This window comes from Stegastes partitus, unplaced genomic scaffold (genome assembly GCF_000690725.1).
Source record: "Stegastes partitus isolate 25-593 unplaced genomic scaffold, Stegastes_partitus-1.0.2 Scaffold17, whole genome shotgun sequence".
In the NCBI taxonomy this organism is placed as follows: domain Eukaryota; kingdom Metazoa; phylum Chordata; class Actinopteri; family Pomacentridae; genus Stegastes; species Stegastes partitus.
The window spans coordinates 1,163,394-1,181,990 of record NW_007577748.1 but is presented as its reverse complement, the minus strand read 5'-3'; the positions used below and the strand labels follow the sequence as shown (position 1 = coordinate 1,181,990).

The 18,597-nt window shown below is 38.9% G+C and overlaps 1 protein-coding gene across 1 annotated transcript in view; it reads right to left on the bottom strand.

Annotated features, from left to right (window-relative positions):
• The window catches only part of LOC103364395 (copine-8), a 78,773-nt gene that overhangs the window by 22,063 nt on the left and 38,113 nt on the right, over positions 1-18,597 (bottom strand). Inside the window, exons 5-6 of the mRNA XM_008291508.1 lie at positions 15,137-15,176; positions 8,538-8,614 (exon numbers count right to left, since the gene is read on the bottom strand). Coding sequence (XP_008289730.1) covers positions 8,538-8,614; positions 15,137-15,176 — 117 coding nt within the window. The remainder of the gene's footprint in view (positions 1-8,537; positions 8,615-15,136; positions 15,177-18,597) is intronic.

Below are 18,597 nucleotides of genomic sequence, written 5' to 3'. Positions count from 1 at the left end.
GTGTAAGTTTTTACGAGTGACCTAAAAGAAGGTACTGAGTTTGCTAATCCATGTTCATCAGTTAAAGAGTTCCACCGCTTCCTTTGAGAACCATGTGGGAACAGTGAGGAGGTTTCTACCTGAGGAGTGTAGGCAGCAGCTAGGATCACAGGGCAGGAGTAAATCTATGATGAGCTCTGTCAGGATTTAAAAGCAATCAGTTAAAGTTTAAAATCAATTCTATATCTAACAGGTAGCCAGTGTAGTGTAGTGAGGATGGGAGCAAAATGGTTCTTTTTTCTTACAGTTTGTCTGGCAGAGTTGTGAATGAGCTGGAGATGGGAGATTATCTTTGAACTGAGCCCCAAATACAAGGACTATAATCTAAATGTGAGGAGATGGAAGCTTTGATGACTTGTTAAATGCAGACTTGAACTTGTGCAATGTTCCTAAGTTGACAAAGGCATAATTGCACTTAAGCTAAGAATCAAACATCAAAGCCAACTTTAAGGCAGAATGCTTGACTTGGGAGAACAGGTTCCTATAACAAGAGAAAATTTGTCTCAATCTCACAACCAGTCGCTGGAAGCAAAATTCCATCTTGCCAGCATAACTGTTCAAAAGAATATTATACTACGAATTATTTGACACAAAAGGAAGCATATAAATAGAAAATATTATCAGACCCCTAAGGAACACCATGTAAGAGGGGGGTAGATAAAACCTGATAGGAGCAAAACCATGCAAGAGCAGTGTCCCTTACTCTACCACAGTATTTACATATGAGAGTATTCACTTATAAGGATGTTGCAATCGACTGCATCAAATGTTGAACGTAATAAAGTACAATTAAAATTGAGCAAGCCCCAGAGCTTAAGGTAAATCATTTGTAACCCTAATAAGAGCTGTTTCTGTGCTATGGTTGGTACAAAAGAGATTAACAGAGAGGCAAAACACTCATCAGTTAATTCCGATTAAAAATGTAATTTCAATTTTTTTTTTTTTTGAGAAAAAGAGGGTCAGACTTTCTTCAGAAAAGGTCAAACTATTGCTTTTTTAAACCTGGATGAGACAGAGGCAGCAGACAATGAGGAGCTGATAATAGAGGGGATTTGTGGGCCATCAGTCTCAGAAACCCCCTTGAACCTCCTTCAGAAGTCTAGTGGGGATGAGGGTCTAGTTGACAGGTGGAGGCGTTTAGTGGGATTATTACCATGTATAATTCTTGCAAAAAAATACTGGCAGAGTTCAGTTCAGATGAGGAGATATCTGGTCACAGATGTGATATGGAGTTTAATATCATCCATCTTACTTAGGAAATGGTAAAGACCCTTCTCTCATGCCTGAGTGAACTCGTTCATTTGCTGACTAGAAGAAGAAGGTTGAGCCACTGAACGAACTGCCTGAAATAAAACCCTGGTGTTACGGCAGCGACTAGAAACCAAAGTGAAAAGGCTATTAGACTATTAAGAGATAACCTGACTTTATCTCTTACATCTACACCCAACTGCCTTACACTGCTTCTTGAAATGCCTTGTATGCCAGGGTAGGGCGTTACATTCTGCATGCAATGTTCTTGATAGGGGTAATGACACCTTGACATGTTTCATTAAAATGATATAGCTGATCATTGGCAGAAAGACTCCTCTGCTTGAAGGCATTATGAACAAGGGCAGTGGAGAAGTTGCTTTCAACTAATAAAGCAAATACAGGTAGACGACTGTAAATTTATGGAAAATCATAATCTTGTGATCAGAGACAATATAATCTAGCAGTTTGTTATTCAAAGAAACACCATAAGACAGCCAAACATCGAGGGTACAGAATGTCCCTTATCATTAGTTGGGTTTTTACCAGACTGTTTGAAATTTTAAGACACAAAGATAAAAATAAACTTGGTTACTCCCTCCCCTGGGAATTCACACATTACAACAGCTCAAAAGACATAAGCAGAAGAGGGGAAAGTGATAAGGAATAAATAAACGCCAGATAAAAACCAAGAGAAACTATACAAAAATAAAATTAAATATAAATATTATAAAAAGAAAATTAAGACTAGATACACTGTGTACATCTTTCGCATGTACATGTATGCCAGATAGATGTTTGCACTCATAACTGTAAGATACACATGGTGTATAGATTTGCAGTTAAAAAGACTGTTGATAATGAAAGTGGAGTGAGTATAAACATAATTACACACATGTTGAATGACAAACCAGAATTAGCATTAGATAGCTGGAGAGTATGAATATGAATGTACTAAATAATGCTGCATATGATAGTTGTAATAACACAATTTAATAAATAAACCAGACATGGAGGGTCAGAAAATGTGTATAATGAAGCATATTAAAATTATATTATTAAAAGGATAATAACTCATACAAATATCATATGTGGCCAAAATAAAAGAAAGAAGCCCAGAAAATGTTTGAAAAGCCCCAGTGTTTGCCTGAGCTACATACACGACACATTGGATGATTTCATTGGAGATACTACATGCTACTGTGCAGACGCCACCTTTAATCTGTTACTCTGCTTCTTGTTTTTTCATCCTTCTGTAGCATTTTTATTCACCACACATGATAACTTCAGCCACATTGTAATATTTATGACATTAATAATCAAGATCTTTAAGAAGGTAAGATTATTCTGCCATTTAGGTATCAGTTAAATGCAGGAAATGAGAAAATACAAAATGCAAAATCCTGTCAAGTGAAACCCCTGCAGACTTGGAATCTCATTTCTCTTCATCTTAGCATCTCTCACATTCATTGCCTGATTGCCTAAATAAATATTAATTAATGCTGAATGATAACCTTCAGAGGAGAACATCAAAGCAATGTAACCACGTCCAATGACATTTGAGCTGCTGTGTTTGTTTGCATCCTGAGCAGCCGAAGCGTAATATTCAGCCAATAAAGCCAAGGGAGACTGACCACTAAAAATAGACCAAATGAATGCCACAGACCGCGGGCCTGATTCAGAACGAGGAAGGGCAAAGATAATTTCATTTGGCTAAGTACTGTCCAGTAACGACAGAGAGAGCTTACAAAAATATATATATATAAAATGAAGAAATTGATGGCAAATTGAAGCATGGCTTTGAAACGCCCCCCGTCACCTGAGACTCACCACCGTCCTTTATTGAACGCAGAAGCATTCAGTGAAATTAATTTACTGTATGAACAGAAAGATTGCTCAGCAAGGGGGCAGTCAGAAAAACGGTGAGACACAGGGAGAACAAGAAAGAGATGGACAGAGTCACAGAGGCAAAGAGTGGAAGAACAAAGTTTATAGAATGATGGAGAACTAAGCGAGAGGTTGTTGAGAGTAAATGATTCTACAAGTATCACTCAAATTAGTTTTTATACTGCAATATCTTTTGCAGTTCAGTGCTCATGATCAGTATATTTATATACTGTAGTATAACAGTCTGCATCTTATGTTACAGACTAATAACGTCTCATGTTCAAAAAATAGAAACACTTTCCTCCAATTCTGCATCGTAATCTGGAAATACATTTCTCTACACTGATTTTGTTTGTTTCTTTGTTTGTTGTCATTTCTTTACATTTACTTAATAGATTGAACATCATGGCTGCTGTAGCATGAAGACTGTCTTGGTCTGTACAGTGAGTCTTGTTAATGCTTTGGGTGTCAGTTGTTAAACACAGCTGATGTGATGCAGCATTAAGGATCTGTTGTCCATGATCTCTAAGAATTCTGTTTGTACTCAACAATTCTGATTTATGTCAAATGCAAACATTCAAGTGTGACACAAGTAGAGCTGGGTATCATTTATATATTAACAATTCTTACTCTGCTTATCAACTTATGTTTCTAACGAATCTCGATTCTTGTTCTCTCAGGGGCAGGTGCTTAGGGTTACGATGGCAGTTAAATCCGGATTTTAGAGTAATGCATGAGTAATAACAATCTAATGATATAACATACAGAATTGTAGTGTCAAGAGATGTTTTCCTGCTTTGAGCAATTTTATTTATAATGCCATAGTCCATTTTTCCCGATTACACCAAACTTTACATATTTTTACTTGAAGCAACAATTTCAGTGTGATATCAGTAGTTTACTGACGTAAAGAAGCTCAGTATCTTCTCCATAGCTGCACATCTCTCTTTATAAAGGTAAACTAACACCTAACAGTTATATCTACTGATATCTAACTGCATCTCCTGTGTACCACAGACTAGTGGGTTTATTAACTATTATGTTCATTGAGGCAAGTTAGTGCCATTATTAACAGAATATTTACTGAAAGCCTGCGTGTTGTGTGAAGAAAAATTAAGTTCATGTCCAGTTACTATGGCGTCCTCCTGTATTCTTCACAGTAGAGTTGCGTGAAACGTTCCTCATTGTGGATAAATGTTATATGCATAAACTTAAAGCTGGATAAACTCAAGGTAACAGTAGTAACAGTGCTCTTTTTTTCTGTTTTTTGAATATTTTTGGGTTTACCTCAGCTACTTTACTCTAAGAACAGCAAAGTCTAGCCTTATCATTGTAATACATTTAGCAGCATTAGCTAAATTAAGGTGACATAGATTATGCTGCTCACCTGCTGATCGAACAACTTAGCCACTGCTGAGTAGGTAAACTGAGAATAAGGCTGGACTTCTGAGTTGTTAAGACAAATGCACTGGGAGATGACAGGAGAGAGGGGGAGACATTCATCTCCTGTTACTAACAGACGGATGGCAGGTAGGTATACAGCAGGTGTTTGTACAACAGTGTTTACAAACTAATGTGAGGGAAATGAATTTTTGAATCAATAAGCAGGATCAGATTTAAGCTTTCTTAATTATTCCTTTGGAGCTAGGCTTTTGGGAGCAGCTCTCAGTTGGAACTGGTGCGATGCCTAACCCCAGTCGGTAGAGGTTAACATGCATTATATACTGTGACCAGATTTGGTATGTTGCATTTACCATAAAATACAATACAGTTATGTTCCTTTTTAGGACCTTTGCTGTTTTTGTAACTAATATCATACACAAAATATGATACAAAGCTATAACTAAATTGTGCGGCCTGTGTTTAGAGTATGTTGTCTTTTCAGTTGTCTTTGTTACTGTATTTGTATGATCCACCACCACTACACTGAGCACAAGTGTGATGCTTTTGACCTACACTGAAAATACACACACATACACACAGTTGCCTAAACTTGCAAATAAACACTACAGTAATAAAGAATATCTAAAAATATCCTGGCAGTGCAAAAAAAAAAAAAAAAAAAAAAAGAGCTAAAAATAAAACATGCAGGTATGCATGGTCAGGCACAAAAATACACACACGGATCTGAAATACAGTGAATGACTGCAGGCAGAGGTGATTACATAACTCGGCGACAGCAACACATTCTTACATCATATTTCTTGTGTGTCATTCTTTAGCAGACCCATTCAGCTGCAACCACTCATTGATTCTGCCACACACACACACACACACACGTACACCTACACACACGCGCACACACACACAAACATACATGCACACGCACACACACACACACACACACACAGACAGACAGACGGTAATGGATGTAGACGCCAGTATAGTCACTTACTTCTAGCTCACTTGATTTCTTTCTCTCTCTCTCTCTACTGCTAACACAGACACACACACACACACACACTGGACACCACTGTAGGACATGGGAATAAGACGATTGCTAGACCACTGATGGCTCACAGCCTCAGGAGGAGAACAAAAACAACAGCAAATTGTTCTTATCAGTAGGCTCAAGAAAAGAAGACGCTGTAGTTCTACTGTCAGTTAAAAGACAGTTACAGTGTAACCAAGATAATTTAAAAACCAGTTTATCAGTGTGGTGTAACGAAGAACTGTCCATTTTGAGTAATGTTTTCTTGAAATTACATCCTAATAAAAGTTTTCTGTTTTTGGAATGATGGGTATGCAGTGATTACAGTGCTGTGCATTAGTTTCTTTTAACTCTTTTATTTATGTTTGAAAGTATCTTGATTTTTTATTTAATTGTTTTATGGTTTGCCTTCGTTCTTGTCTCCACAAACCTGTAAAGACCTTGACCTGCACTGACCTGTATATAGTAATTTCATTTGATTTATTAGTAGATAGGGCTGCAAGGTGCTGCAGTTGGTAGCACTGTTGCCTCGCAGCAAGAAGGTTGCCGGTTCGCGTCCCGGTGGGGGCACCGGAATCTTTCTGCATGGAGTTTGCAAGTTCTCCCCGTGCAGTGTGGGTTCTCTCTGGGTTCTCCGGCTTCCTCCCACACAGTCCAAAAACATGTTGAGGTTAACTGGTGATTCTAAATTGTCTGTAGGTGTGAATGTGAGTATGCTTGGTTGTCTGTCTCTAAGTGTAGCCCTGCGATAGACTGGGGACCTGTCCAGGGTGTCCCCTGCCTTCACCCTAAGTCAGCTGGGATAGGCTCCAACCCCCCGCAACCCTCGTGAGGATTAAGCGGTGTATAGATAATGGATGGATGGATGATTAGTAGATAGTATAGAACTTGTGTACTACTTTTTTACATGATATTCATATGTACTTGGATGCAAAAAATATACATACTTGACAGCTGGTAACTTGTGCATTATGGTATGCTGATCCCCTAAAACACTGTCTTCCAGGTTCCCAGGGGGGTTTCTTGTGAATAAACAAAACTACGTACCCTCAGTGTTACTACAAAATACTGTGTGCATCCTTGAAGTCCACCAAATATGATAAATACAAGCCCTTCTTAAAAAACATTTGCAAATGAGATTTTTAAAGCATTTTTGATCCTGCGTGTTTTTTTTCCCTGTTTTTTCTGGCTGCAACATTTAGTTCTGCTTCAGGCAATAAAAACTAAGTAATATGTTTTTTTTTTATTGGGTGATTAAATAAAAAATAGTTGTTCAAGGTACTTGGCAGAAAGGTTTGCAGGCATCTCAGAGGACTCCCCACAGTTCCTTTGTGGATTTGGGAAGTCTCAGTGTCTTTAGTCTCATTGGCTGTATGATGTTGAGATCAGGGCTCTGTGGGGCCGGACCATCTGCTGGAGGACTCTTTGTTCTTTTTGCCACTGAGGATAGTGTTTTCATGACTCTGGCTGAGTACTTAGGGTTGTTGTCAGCAGCCTTCATGATTTGGGGAAGATAACTAATTACAAATTTTCTGGCAGATATTGTGATCTGTTTGAGAAATAATTTTTTGTTGAGGTTAATAGTCATTGTGTAATAAATTCAAAAACACAGCTGTCACACAAGAAGGATGGCATAAACCTGTAAAAACACTGATTCCGCAGTTGAAAATCTGCACCAGATGCACTCCATAATGTACATCCTTAAAACTGCAGCCTTTGCAATTTGAGGAATTCCACCATTTCAAATCCCAATTTCAATTTAAAATTGATTATATGTTCAGGAATAGATGTCAGGCTGCAGAATAAATTGGGACCAGTCCACCCTGGAGCTATCACATGATGATTAAATATCAAAATATGTTAAGTACCTAAAACTTTTGCAGAGTTGTGTATCTTTGTATCAAATATGTGAAACCACTGGCAGGACTAATATTGTGTCTAACATTGTGTGACTTGTTTGCACGGTTGTGTGCATGAGATCAAAACAAACAAAAACAAACCTACGAAAATGGTCATTAACAGCTCAACAGAGTTTCAGTACCTGTACCAAAATTTACAACTTTTAATTTTCTTGGACACATTCATTTGTTCAAACCTTAAGCTGATGACATTTGCATTGTGTGGGTAACATAGTTCTTTGTCACTTTAGTCATGCAGGCTGTCAGTATAGCAGCTCAGTGTGTCCTCTGACTACACTAAATATATTCATGTTTTAAGGCAATTTTTACTTTTTTTGGGGTCAATATTAGCAAGTTGACGTCAGAGACAGATTTAAAAAAATGTGACGAGGGAGAAGACTGTGTGATTTTTTATCAACTGGCTACAATGTTAATCACTAATTTTTTTATACAGTGATTGAGAATAAAATTTGATATTTATTCATTTTAAAAAAAAGAAATGTCCCTGATTAGTTCTTTAGGCTTCAACTGATGCTTCAGCTCAGTTTATGCTTCTTCGGAAAACCAACTCGGAACTCACCACTGACAGCTTTGCTTTGGGTAAACTGTCCCTTTTCACTAGATGCTGTTTACCATCTCAACATGTTTACGGTCTGTCATTAGGCCTGCTGCTTTTTAACTATTTATCTCATTTGGCTAGTGGAGACAGCATACACTTTCATCAACATCTTGGCCCATTTTCATGCTCCTGCTTCACTTCACTTCAAAGACAAACAGCGGCAAGTGATCTTAAAATCACATACTGATTTTCAATTCACTCCCACGAAGGAACTGAATCTAAAATCTGAACATGAGTCAAAACAGCTGCTTGTGGCACATAATGATAGTGACTCTCTGATTATGGTAATGCAATACTGTCTTCTTGCTCCTCACTGTCAATTATGAGTGTCTAATTAAAATAGCAGAAGACATTATGTGAGCGTATTTGTTTGTTTGTTGGTGCATGTGTGTGCTTGATTCAGTGTGCTACTTACATCAAAGGTTTTTCCAAGCGGCTTCCCAGGGAACCGACTATTTCACCCAGTGTGCAGAAAGCTTGGCCCAGGAAGTCCTGCAGGTGTAAACACATGTGAAGCAGGGCTGTGAGTTACAGACAAAAACCTGCATTATGGTGTTATTCATATTTCTTCATTTGGCATATAAAGTAAATACTCCAAATACAATATAATAACACACAAACTACATAAAGCAATATTCCCAGAGAGGTTCTTTATGCAAAAAAGTCCTGTTTGTCCTGTTTCCAAATGGTTTTCAGCATCATTTTTCTCATTGAATGTTATGTCACACGGCCACTTCAGTGTTGAAACAATTAGTCAATCACAAGAAAATGTTTTGGCAACTCTTCTGACATTTGATTAATCATCTCTGTCATTTTTCAAGCAAAAATGCAAAACATTTTCTTTTTTCAGGGAGTCAAATGGGATGATTTGATCCTTTTCTTTGTCATATGATGGTAAACTGAACAGTCATCTTGGGCTCTGAGAAATTAGAATGGGCAATTCTCCTGATTCACAGCATTTTATAGTCCTGCCACTTATCATCTAAATATCTTTGTCAATCACGTCAAACATGCTGATCATGTGATCGGCTGTTGCTTCAGCCTGAGTGAACAAACAGCCAGCTGGGGCACAGAGAAAAATGAGAAAACGGAATGAAAATAAAAATGCAAAGATGTGTTTGCTCAATTTTTTGCAGATACTGTAATATGAGAAATAAAAGAGGAAAGAAATCAAGAGGGAAAAAAAAATCTATTTCAGTAGTAAAGCGTTTTAGGGTGCACTTAAGTCTATTGTTAACAACTAAACAAATAATATGTCATCTTCCAGCTAGGCTCCAGCCCCCAAGACCCTAGTAAGGATTAAGCGGTGTATAGATAATGGATGAATGGATGGATCTTCCATGCTCCATCCATGTATACTTCGCACACTGACATCTAAGCCCAGCAAGCAACAAGAACCATGTCCTTGTTGATCACTGTAGGGTGACCACAAGGAATCAGTTTAGGGAGGCGGAGTCTTTGACCTGCAAGAAGAACAAAGCAGGGAGAGGGGAGGGTGCATATAAAATCTGTTTACAACAGGCCTGGACCAATTGTTCATGCGCTGATACTGAGACCTCCCCTTCCAGATTGTGTGTATGTGTGTGTGTGAGTCAGTGTGCATGTACGTACGTGTGTGTGTGTGTGTGTGTGTGTGTGTGTGTGTGTGTAAAAGTGCTTGACAGATGAGCCGTGTTGAGTCCAGCAGGCAGAAAGCTGCTCCAAAGATCTTTGTCGGTGCTGGGTAAATTTCTCCTCCAGCCGAGGTCTCGAAACAAAAAGATATGACAAAAACCTTCTGGCCTTTCCATAGAAAGTGTGCAGCTCGCTAGCCGCCCCTGCCCAGTGCCTGCTATGCCTCAGAAAATCTGAGGCTAGAGGTTGAAGGTGCCTTAGTTTAACAGGCTCAGCGGTGGCGTGAAGAAAAGGTTTGAAGGGATATCCTGAAGCAAAAAAGATCACAGCTAACTTCTACGGTTCATGGCACCACTGCAGAACATCCAGAAACCGTGCCCATGTCTTTGACCCCAAAATGAAACTGAGTCCTGCAGCAAGTGGGGAAAAGAATTACAAAAATTGCAAACATTGGTCGGAATCCCGATTTTAAAATGTTTAGAAAATGATTACTGCACTCATATACTGTACACTGATCATCTGCAACATAAAACCACTGACAGGTGTTGTGAATAGCACTGGTCATCTTGTTACAGTGCAATGTTCTGCTGGGAAACTAGGCCCTTACATTCATGTGGATGGTATTTTAACATTTACCACCCACTTTAACATTGTAGCTGACCGAACACACCTGCCCATGGCAACAACACTCCTCACAGCTTGAGGAACACAAAAAAGAGCCAAAGCAGCAACCTGGCCTCCAAACATCCCAGATCTCAATCCGATCAAGCATCTGTGCTTGTTCCGATGAGCCGTACAAGCCTGATTCACACTGGACTCAAAGCATCCACGGCCAACATACTGGTGCCAGACAACACAGGACCCCACCAGAGATCCAATGCCGGATGGGTCAGAGTTGTTTTGTCCATACAAGGGGGATCTACACAATATCAGGCAGATGCTTTTAATGTGGCTTCACCACGCTTAACTTTGCTTCTATTAAAGGGAGGAATTTGTTGTATCATTTGAATCTTCTTCTGCACAAAATGGATCGATCGCATGCTGCCTACTTCAATCAAGAGGAACAGACTGTCATAATGGAGAGCTACAAAGAATATAAAAATCTAATAGAGTAAAAAGTGCTGTCACTGCAAATGATGCAAGAGAGGATTGCTAGTATGAAACTGTTAACCGTGTAAGTTAATGTATTTACTTCACCACTCAGTGCTCTTTCAGTGCAGCTGCTTATCTCTGACATGACAGCTGCACATTAGATATTTGAAACTTTAAACTTCATGCATTTAAACATGATACTGAAAAAGTGCATTTAAGTCCGTCACTGTCAAATAAGGATATGAAGAAATCCCTTCAGTTTTTGGCCAAATCAAAGTGATATTAATGTTATTGATTGAATATTCTTTCTCATAAATACCAATAGACTAGTCAGTTTTCTAATCTGTGTTCTATTAGCTGTGATACCAGCAATGTAAAACTAAGCTGCAAATCAGAACCAAACATAAAAACACATCTGTGCATCTGGGTTGCCTACTACGGTTTGCCTATTGTAACTGCACAGATTCGTTAAGTGAGATTACTAATGTACGGGTCAGGAGGTTCGCAGATAGAACACATTCCCTTAGCTGAGAATTCACTCATACAGATGCTCATCAGAAAAAGAATTGATGTAAGAGAGGTGTTTCTTAGAGCCAGTTCAAAAACTCTGAACAGAAGCTCCTCCGTGGCAGGATAACTGTGCAGCATCAGTTATCATCGAGGCACTGAAAACTGAAAGCACTGAAAGGCTCAAAAAACCTCAAAAACCAATTGATCTCGCTTTGCAGAACATCTCTCTGGTGTAGTTAACTATCCAGCCTGACCACAGTGACAAAAATGTCAAATGAAACTGTTTAACCCTTTCGACAGTATAGCCCGCTCTACCGAGCTGGCATTATGACTCCCGTTCAACACTGCAGAACGCTATATCGGTCTGCGGCTCTCACTGCCATTCAACACTGCAGCCCAGTATAGTGGGCTCAGGTATATGGCGATTTTCTGTTATTCATTTTGACTGTCTATCAGTGGGAATCCCCGTATGTGAACAAGTGATTCAGTCATGAAATAAATTATGCAAATGAAGTTAAATTACCTTGTTTGACCCCAAAAATCACCTGAAAACAGGATTTTCGCTACCTCATTTCCGAAAGGTTTATAAGCGACTAAAATTAACTAACTACAAGACTTTGGCTGATGCCTCAGTATATAAGAACTGGTAATAAATTGCATATATCCCTGGTAATTATGAAGTTTACCTTTACCTTTTCTTTTCACACCTGTATTTCACCTGTATGTATATGACAAGCGTAAACTTCCATGTATATTTAACTGTCAGCTTGTCTACTTTTGATTGACACCAGATATGTAATGATGTAAAGTCTACTTAAGAATTAATGAGTGATTAATCAAGACCATATCTGATCATTAATTTCAAGCAAAGTTAGTTAGTGCTGAAGGGGTATTTCAAGCCAAAGATACTTATTATTGAAGTGTATAAGGAATACACATTTACTAAGTTGAAAGGGTTAATCAAGTAGCATACAATGAAAATTGAAAGTCAAATCAAAGAACAATGTCAAAAATACATAAAATATACCAAAAACCCAAGTATTAAAATACTGTAATGACAAAAACACTAAAATGAGCATTCAACCCACAAAATTCTTGAGAAAATCTCCACACATGCCTTGTATTTATGTTCAAACAAAGAAGCTGTTTTTCTTTCTGGATTCACTTGGAATTTACAGTAATAAAAAAAGCCCCAAATGAGATCACTGTTTGTAAGGAGGATATTGGTGTACTTTGCCACAATATATACAATAGTTGAATTAATTGTGCACATAGACATAAGTGTCAGTCAGGATTTAAAAGCAACATCCACATATTGAGCCCTTAATTAGAATCTACTGTATGCCCCATCTCTGCACATTGTCCCCTGCAGCCATATCTGCAAAGGTATACATACCATATGGCACAGGGAAAACATCTGCTGTGATGAGAGGAAGGAGGCATCCTCAAAGGTTGCCACTGAAGCTGCCACAAGAGATACTGTACTCGTGTGCATTTGCATTTTTTTTTTTTTCATTTTCTGTTATTTATAGCCAAGCGACTGGGGATGGACTGTGCCTGTACAATGGAGTCATCACTGCGTGCCAGATCTCCAATCCCACACATCCACGGCGACGACAGGATGCATCCAAGCGTCCTCAGCCTTCATGCTTAGAGTGAGTTGCTGCACTCACATTGCTTGGCGCTCATAGTGGCAGCCCGGGGGCATGCTGGGGTTGGGGCTGAGGAAAAGAACTCCAGCAGCAGTTGGCAGTGAGGATGAGGGCAGTAATAGGAAGGGTGTTGGGTGGCTGGGTGTTAGTAGAGCTGTGGTTAAAGACACAACAGGAGCAAAGGGGCTGCTGAAACTTCTGCTGAAACTGAAATTGAAGAATGGAACTCACACTCAAATCTGAAGTTACAGGTTTTAAATCCGCATGAAGGCCAAGCTTGACAAAGAAAGGCAGGATCTGTAATCAGCAGTAGCAGGATGATATGCTGGATATTTGCAAAACTACAGTGAGAAAGAGCGTGAGCAGAACCAAACAGATGTCTGATAAGAAATGACAAAGCTGATGTAATCTCATCTTTATTAAAGCCTGTCAGCAGTTGTCTCTTATATTTATGTATTTTAGAGTCAGAAAAAGCCTGCCAAATTGTAGACTCTCTTTTCTGGGGATTGTCTATTTGATCATTTGTTCATTAGTCTCTGCTTCAACATATTACACTTAAAATTAAATAATAAATTCTACATTAAATTCAAAAAGTGCCAAGTCTCAGCTTTTATATTCTCATTAGATAAGAGACTATGGGAGAGATACAGTCATTTAAGTTTATCGTATTTAATATTTGGTGTAAAATCCTTTGCAGTCCATCGTTGTCTGAAGTCTCTGGCTCACCGACATCAGCAGATGCTTCCTGTCTACCCCGGTGATGCTCTCCCAGGCAGTCGCAGCAGCCACCTTCAGCTCTTGTTTGTTGGGTGTCTGTGCCTTGAGTCTGGCCTTAAGCAGGTGAAATGCAGCTCAGTCAGACTAAAATCAGCCACTGATATTACACCTCTTCACCTTGAAAAGTTATTTGACTGCTTTCACTGTCTGTTTATGATCACTTGCTTGGTGGTCGCCTCTTTACTCCTTCTATTGATAGACAACAAAGCGATCCAAATATTTGGGATTAAGGAAACATAGTAGTCTTGGTTAACTATTAAAGTAATTGACAGTGATGTGTAGCATAAACAGGTCAAGTTAACCTTGACATTTAACCAGAACGACATTCTTGCCCTAACCTCAACCAAAACTGCACACAAGACCCACAACTCCTCCAATTTTTATACTTACCATCAATTTAAACCACCTTATTTCGACTCCTTTTCATATGATTTAAAAAAAAAAATGAAAATAAATTAATACATGATCTATTGTCAGTTATGTAATCCAGTCAGCAGTTCTGTTTCCCCTTTAAATGTAAGTGGTGAAACAAATGTGCAGTTGGTTAGAAAGTAGGTTCTAGTAGACAGACTAAGCTTCTAAAATGTGAGAACTTACTGCAATTGTAAATTGAAACTTTTGTTAAACTAGGAAGTTTCACACATTTTGAGAGGAGCAATGACAGAGATTAATCTGAATAAAGATCTATTTACATGCTGGGGACCGTGTGTGATTTAGAAATGACCCCTTCACCCATATCCTTTGTTTCAAGCACAAAAAATGGGAAAATCTAATTATGGGCACAGCAGATTTGCACAGGATTAAGATCACAGACCAACGCTGCAATTATTACAAATTGATAAAGGTCCCCATGTAATACTAATCCAATGTGAACAGGGCTTAAGTTCGTAAAATAAATGAATGAAAAAAAAATACACAGGTCTTGAAAGATATTTCATTTAAAGAAGAGTGAAACATTTGACAAATACCATCAGAAATTATGTTAATGCGTATCACTTTTCTCCCACGTACCAGCAGCATTGATTCCACCACTACACTGTACAGAAATAGTATGTGATTGTAAGCTTTAAGTTTAACACCTTTTTGTCTTGTAACAGCATTGCTAACAACAACAAAAAGCTAGTAGGTCAGAAACATTTCTGAGAGGAGAAATTGTGTTGTAACAGCCTTCTTTGGTATGGGTCAGAAAAATCTTTATGAGAGTTTAAATGTCAACACGATTGCTTTGTCCTTGTTACGCCTCTCTCTGCCCCGAAAAATTCAGATTCAAATCAGGCTGCTATTGAACTGGAAGGGTAAATGTGGCTGTATAATATTTCAATGAATGCATGACTGATTGTTGAACAGCGGAGGTGAAGGAGACACTCACGTGTTTAGAGAGGTTGTCGCTCTTGCAGTCGAGATCATACCTGCAGAGAAGAGGGAAGAGGCGACACATCAGATCGGAGGCACAGAGAGAAAAATCTGTGATTGAACAGCTACCAAAACACAGATTAGTAGTCGATGATACTAGCTGTTCTCCCACATTATGTGGTATTAATGCCAAGCACTTCTCTGCTAATCACTGTAAAGAAACTGTTCAGGCTTAAAGCAGGTTTGTGTTTGTGGCACCATAAGCTTCACTGATCCGATTTCATGCATGAGGTTGGACAATAACAGTCGCCTCGGTATTGTTGATGGTGGTCAGTGGAAAATTTCAGCATTCATCATTTTTTCATTTTTAATATTGATGTTTCAGTAATGGTAGTTTTTGGGTCAATATATGATAAACAATCCAATGTAGTTTAAGTTGCATAAAAACAGAGTAAATAACTCTGCGACAATACAGAGAAATAGCACATGTATGGAATTCCATGTTTTGTAGAGCCATGTTACATGCTATATATGCAGAATGCATCTCTCTCAGATAATTGATCACATAGCACAGCACAGCAAAGCCAGAACATAAACCTGTTTGTGTCCACCAACAATGTGAACTGAATAAAAATATACTAAGTTATATTTTCCTGTAACTGTACATTTGTTCTGTGCAAAGTATTTGAGTAAACTGACATCTGCTGACAGCCAGAGTCTAATCCCTTGTAGGCATCAATGTCCCAAAATGTCAATTAGGAAGACTCTAGTTTTGACATGATAGCTGGCAAATAGTCCGAACACTTTCTGTAGCAATATCTTGGATGCCAATTTGAAGAATAATGCATCTCAGCGCACCATTCTTGCTTCTATAATGCATTTGCCAGAGTGAGAGAATGCTTGAATGCTTAAATGTCTTTGTCAGAGCTTTGAGAAGTAATGCACAGCATTGTCACATTGTGAAGTATCGCTGACTTTGACAGAGCTTTTACATCAGGACTGTATGATTTTGTGGTATTTAGTTAATTTTCTGTGGTATGTATAGCAAATATTATAAAATGCAGGAATTTTCACCACATAACACTAATAACTATATGACTACATAATAAATCAATGTAGCATGATTTGTTTGACATTGTAGAGCAGTGCATATGGGACGATATAATTTAAAAAAAAAAAGCTGGTTGGAAACATTCCCCTTGTGGTGTAACACTGGCAAAGTCATGTAGAATATTTTTTTGCTTTGCATGGCATTCAGATGTGACTTTGCACAAGTCACGTAGAGCTTTGTGATGTTGATTTAAATGGTCAAATAAATTATTGGTGTTGCCTCAAATAATGGCAACAATTACCCCTGTTTTGGTTCAACACCATCCTGTCTGCAGTTGAAATACTATCACACAGCTAGTGTTTGTTTGTGCAAATAAATCTTTATTTTTGTCTCCCTCCTGTCCCTCGCTTGTTTTGCTGTGCACATGTGGAGGCTGCATGCCAACAAACTCTGTCTTGTGAATGAAGTTTTAAAAAAACAACTCAGTGTATTCAAGCACTAAAAAAGCTGTAGCATGATGTGTTTGAGTTTATTTGCCTTACTTCACATTGCATGTCTGTGATGTGACTACTGAGCATGCACACATTGCGATGTCAATGCCGAAACGATATACTGTGCAGCCCTATTTCACACCATTTTGTTTCACACACAACCTCACTGAAACGGAGAGCAGTGAAAGACAATCACTAAATTATATACAGAGCTCTTTGTCTGTGATTAATCTGGATATTTTTTTCTTAATTAAATGCTGCATTGAATGAGCACACCACCACACCGTCATAGCATTCCTAACATTCTCAGACTCACAGTGGAAAGAAATGATCAAAATTGATGCAGCAGAACCAGACATATATTTGCTATTCCAAGCACTCTTCCTCTTGAACCTGGTGGCTTAATTACCCACAATGAAACTCTCATCTGGCAAGATATTTGGATATGTTATTCGTGGCTAATGTAGCCTTGAGACTCAAATAGCGATGTGAGCTGCAGATGTCTCTTTACCTTCAAGTTTTCAAACTTGCAGCTTTCAGACTAAGTGGCATCGCTTGAGGCAGTTTATTAAATTTGATATGGTTCCTTCTGGTGAGACAGAGGGCTTTACACAACTTTCTTCAGGACTTCTGAATGAATTTTGATGTGTAAAATTGGTGGTATTCCCCTTGAAGCATATATTTTTGCTTGCTCAACTTGAAAAAATAGATATTTTTCCTAAAAGTAATGTTGCAGATTTCTGACTTCCACTGTCGAGCACTGCTAGCCTTAGAAAATACTTACAAGGATTCAAAGGTACAGAAATTGAAAAATCTAGCTTTTCTACAGTTGAAGCATTTTTCCATTCTATGCAGGAAAAAACAGCCATTGAAAACCAGAAGTAACAGCTACTTTGCGCAGCCCATGCAATCTATTTGCCTCTCCAGAGAGCAATTTATCCAGCTTTATTTACTTCACGCAACATGGAACCTTCTTCAGTGTGTCAGGTGTGTGTCAATATGCATGTGTGCAATGTGTGTGCCGCAGCATGCAGCAGAGTGTATAAATGGGAGAGCTTGAGCAATTCTTTCTACAGACAGCATGCCATGTAAGATAAGGCGCCTGCTGACAAAACTGGGAGACGCTGTGTGTCACTACAGGACGGGTCAGAGAGCTCTGCCACAGTGCTGATACTAATGTAGTTCCATAAGAGCAAGAAAACATGCTGCTGTTACGCAACGTGCTGCCAGCAAAATGCACAGGTGCGCTTCATGTTCTATTCGCCCCTTGCCTCTGTCACTCCCAAATGTTCATAAATGATTCATTTAATTTTATTTAATTATGAAAGGCTCAAAGAGGGACAGCATAAGAGAAAGAGAGAGAGAGCGAGTGGGGAAAAACCACACCACTGATGTAGCCTGTGTATGATGATTTGGCTGCACATGCTCACACACATGCACAAGAGTGTTTGGTGGAGTAGATGTTCCACGGCGCCTCATGAGCACACATTTGCTGTGTGCGACTGGATGAGTATGTGTTTGTGTAGATGACATCACTGTGCATCGCCACTGGGCCAGACAGGATTTCTCTTGGTCCTGTGCAGTCTGTCTTGCAGGGGGGGAGCGCCTGCTCAGAGCTCCATTTGAATTGAGCAATGATGACTAATGATGGCACACAAACAAATAGGGCCGGATAAGCAGGCAAACAAGAGACGACAGCACGCTGACACTCGAGCTTCATTTTCTAACAGCTTTATAAGGCCTCCATAAAGCCTCCGTACCAACTGATACAAGATGCTACACAAATGTTTAGCAAAGCATACTGTGTATTCAAAGCAGTAAATGGTGTTAGTAGATTATCTAGAACATGGCTTTTAACCAAAAATACTTTGACAGCGGGAAGGGAATAATGTTTTTCCAATTCTAAGGCCATTTAGATGGTTCTTAAGAGTTCAG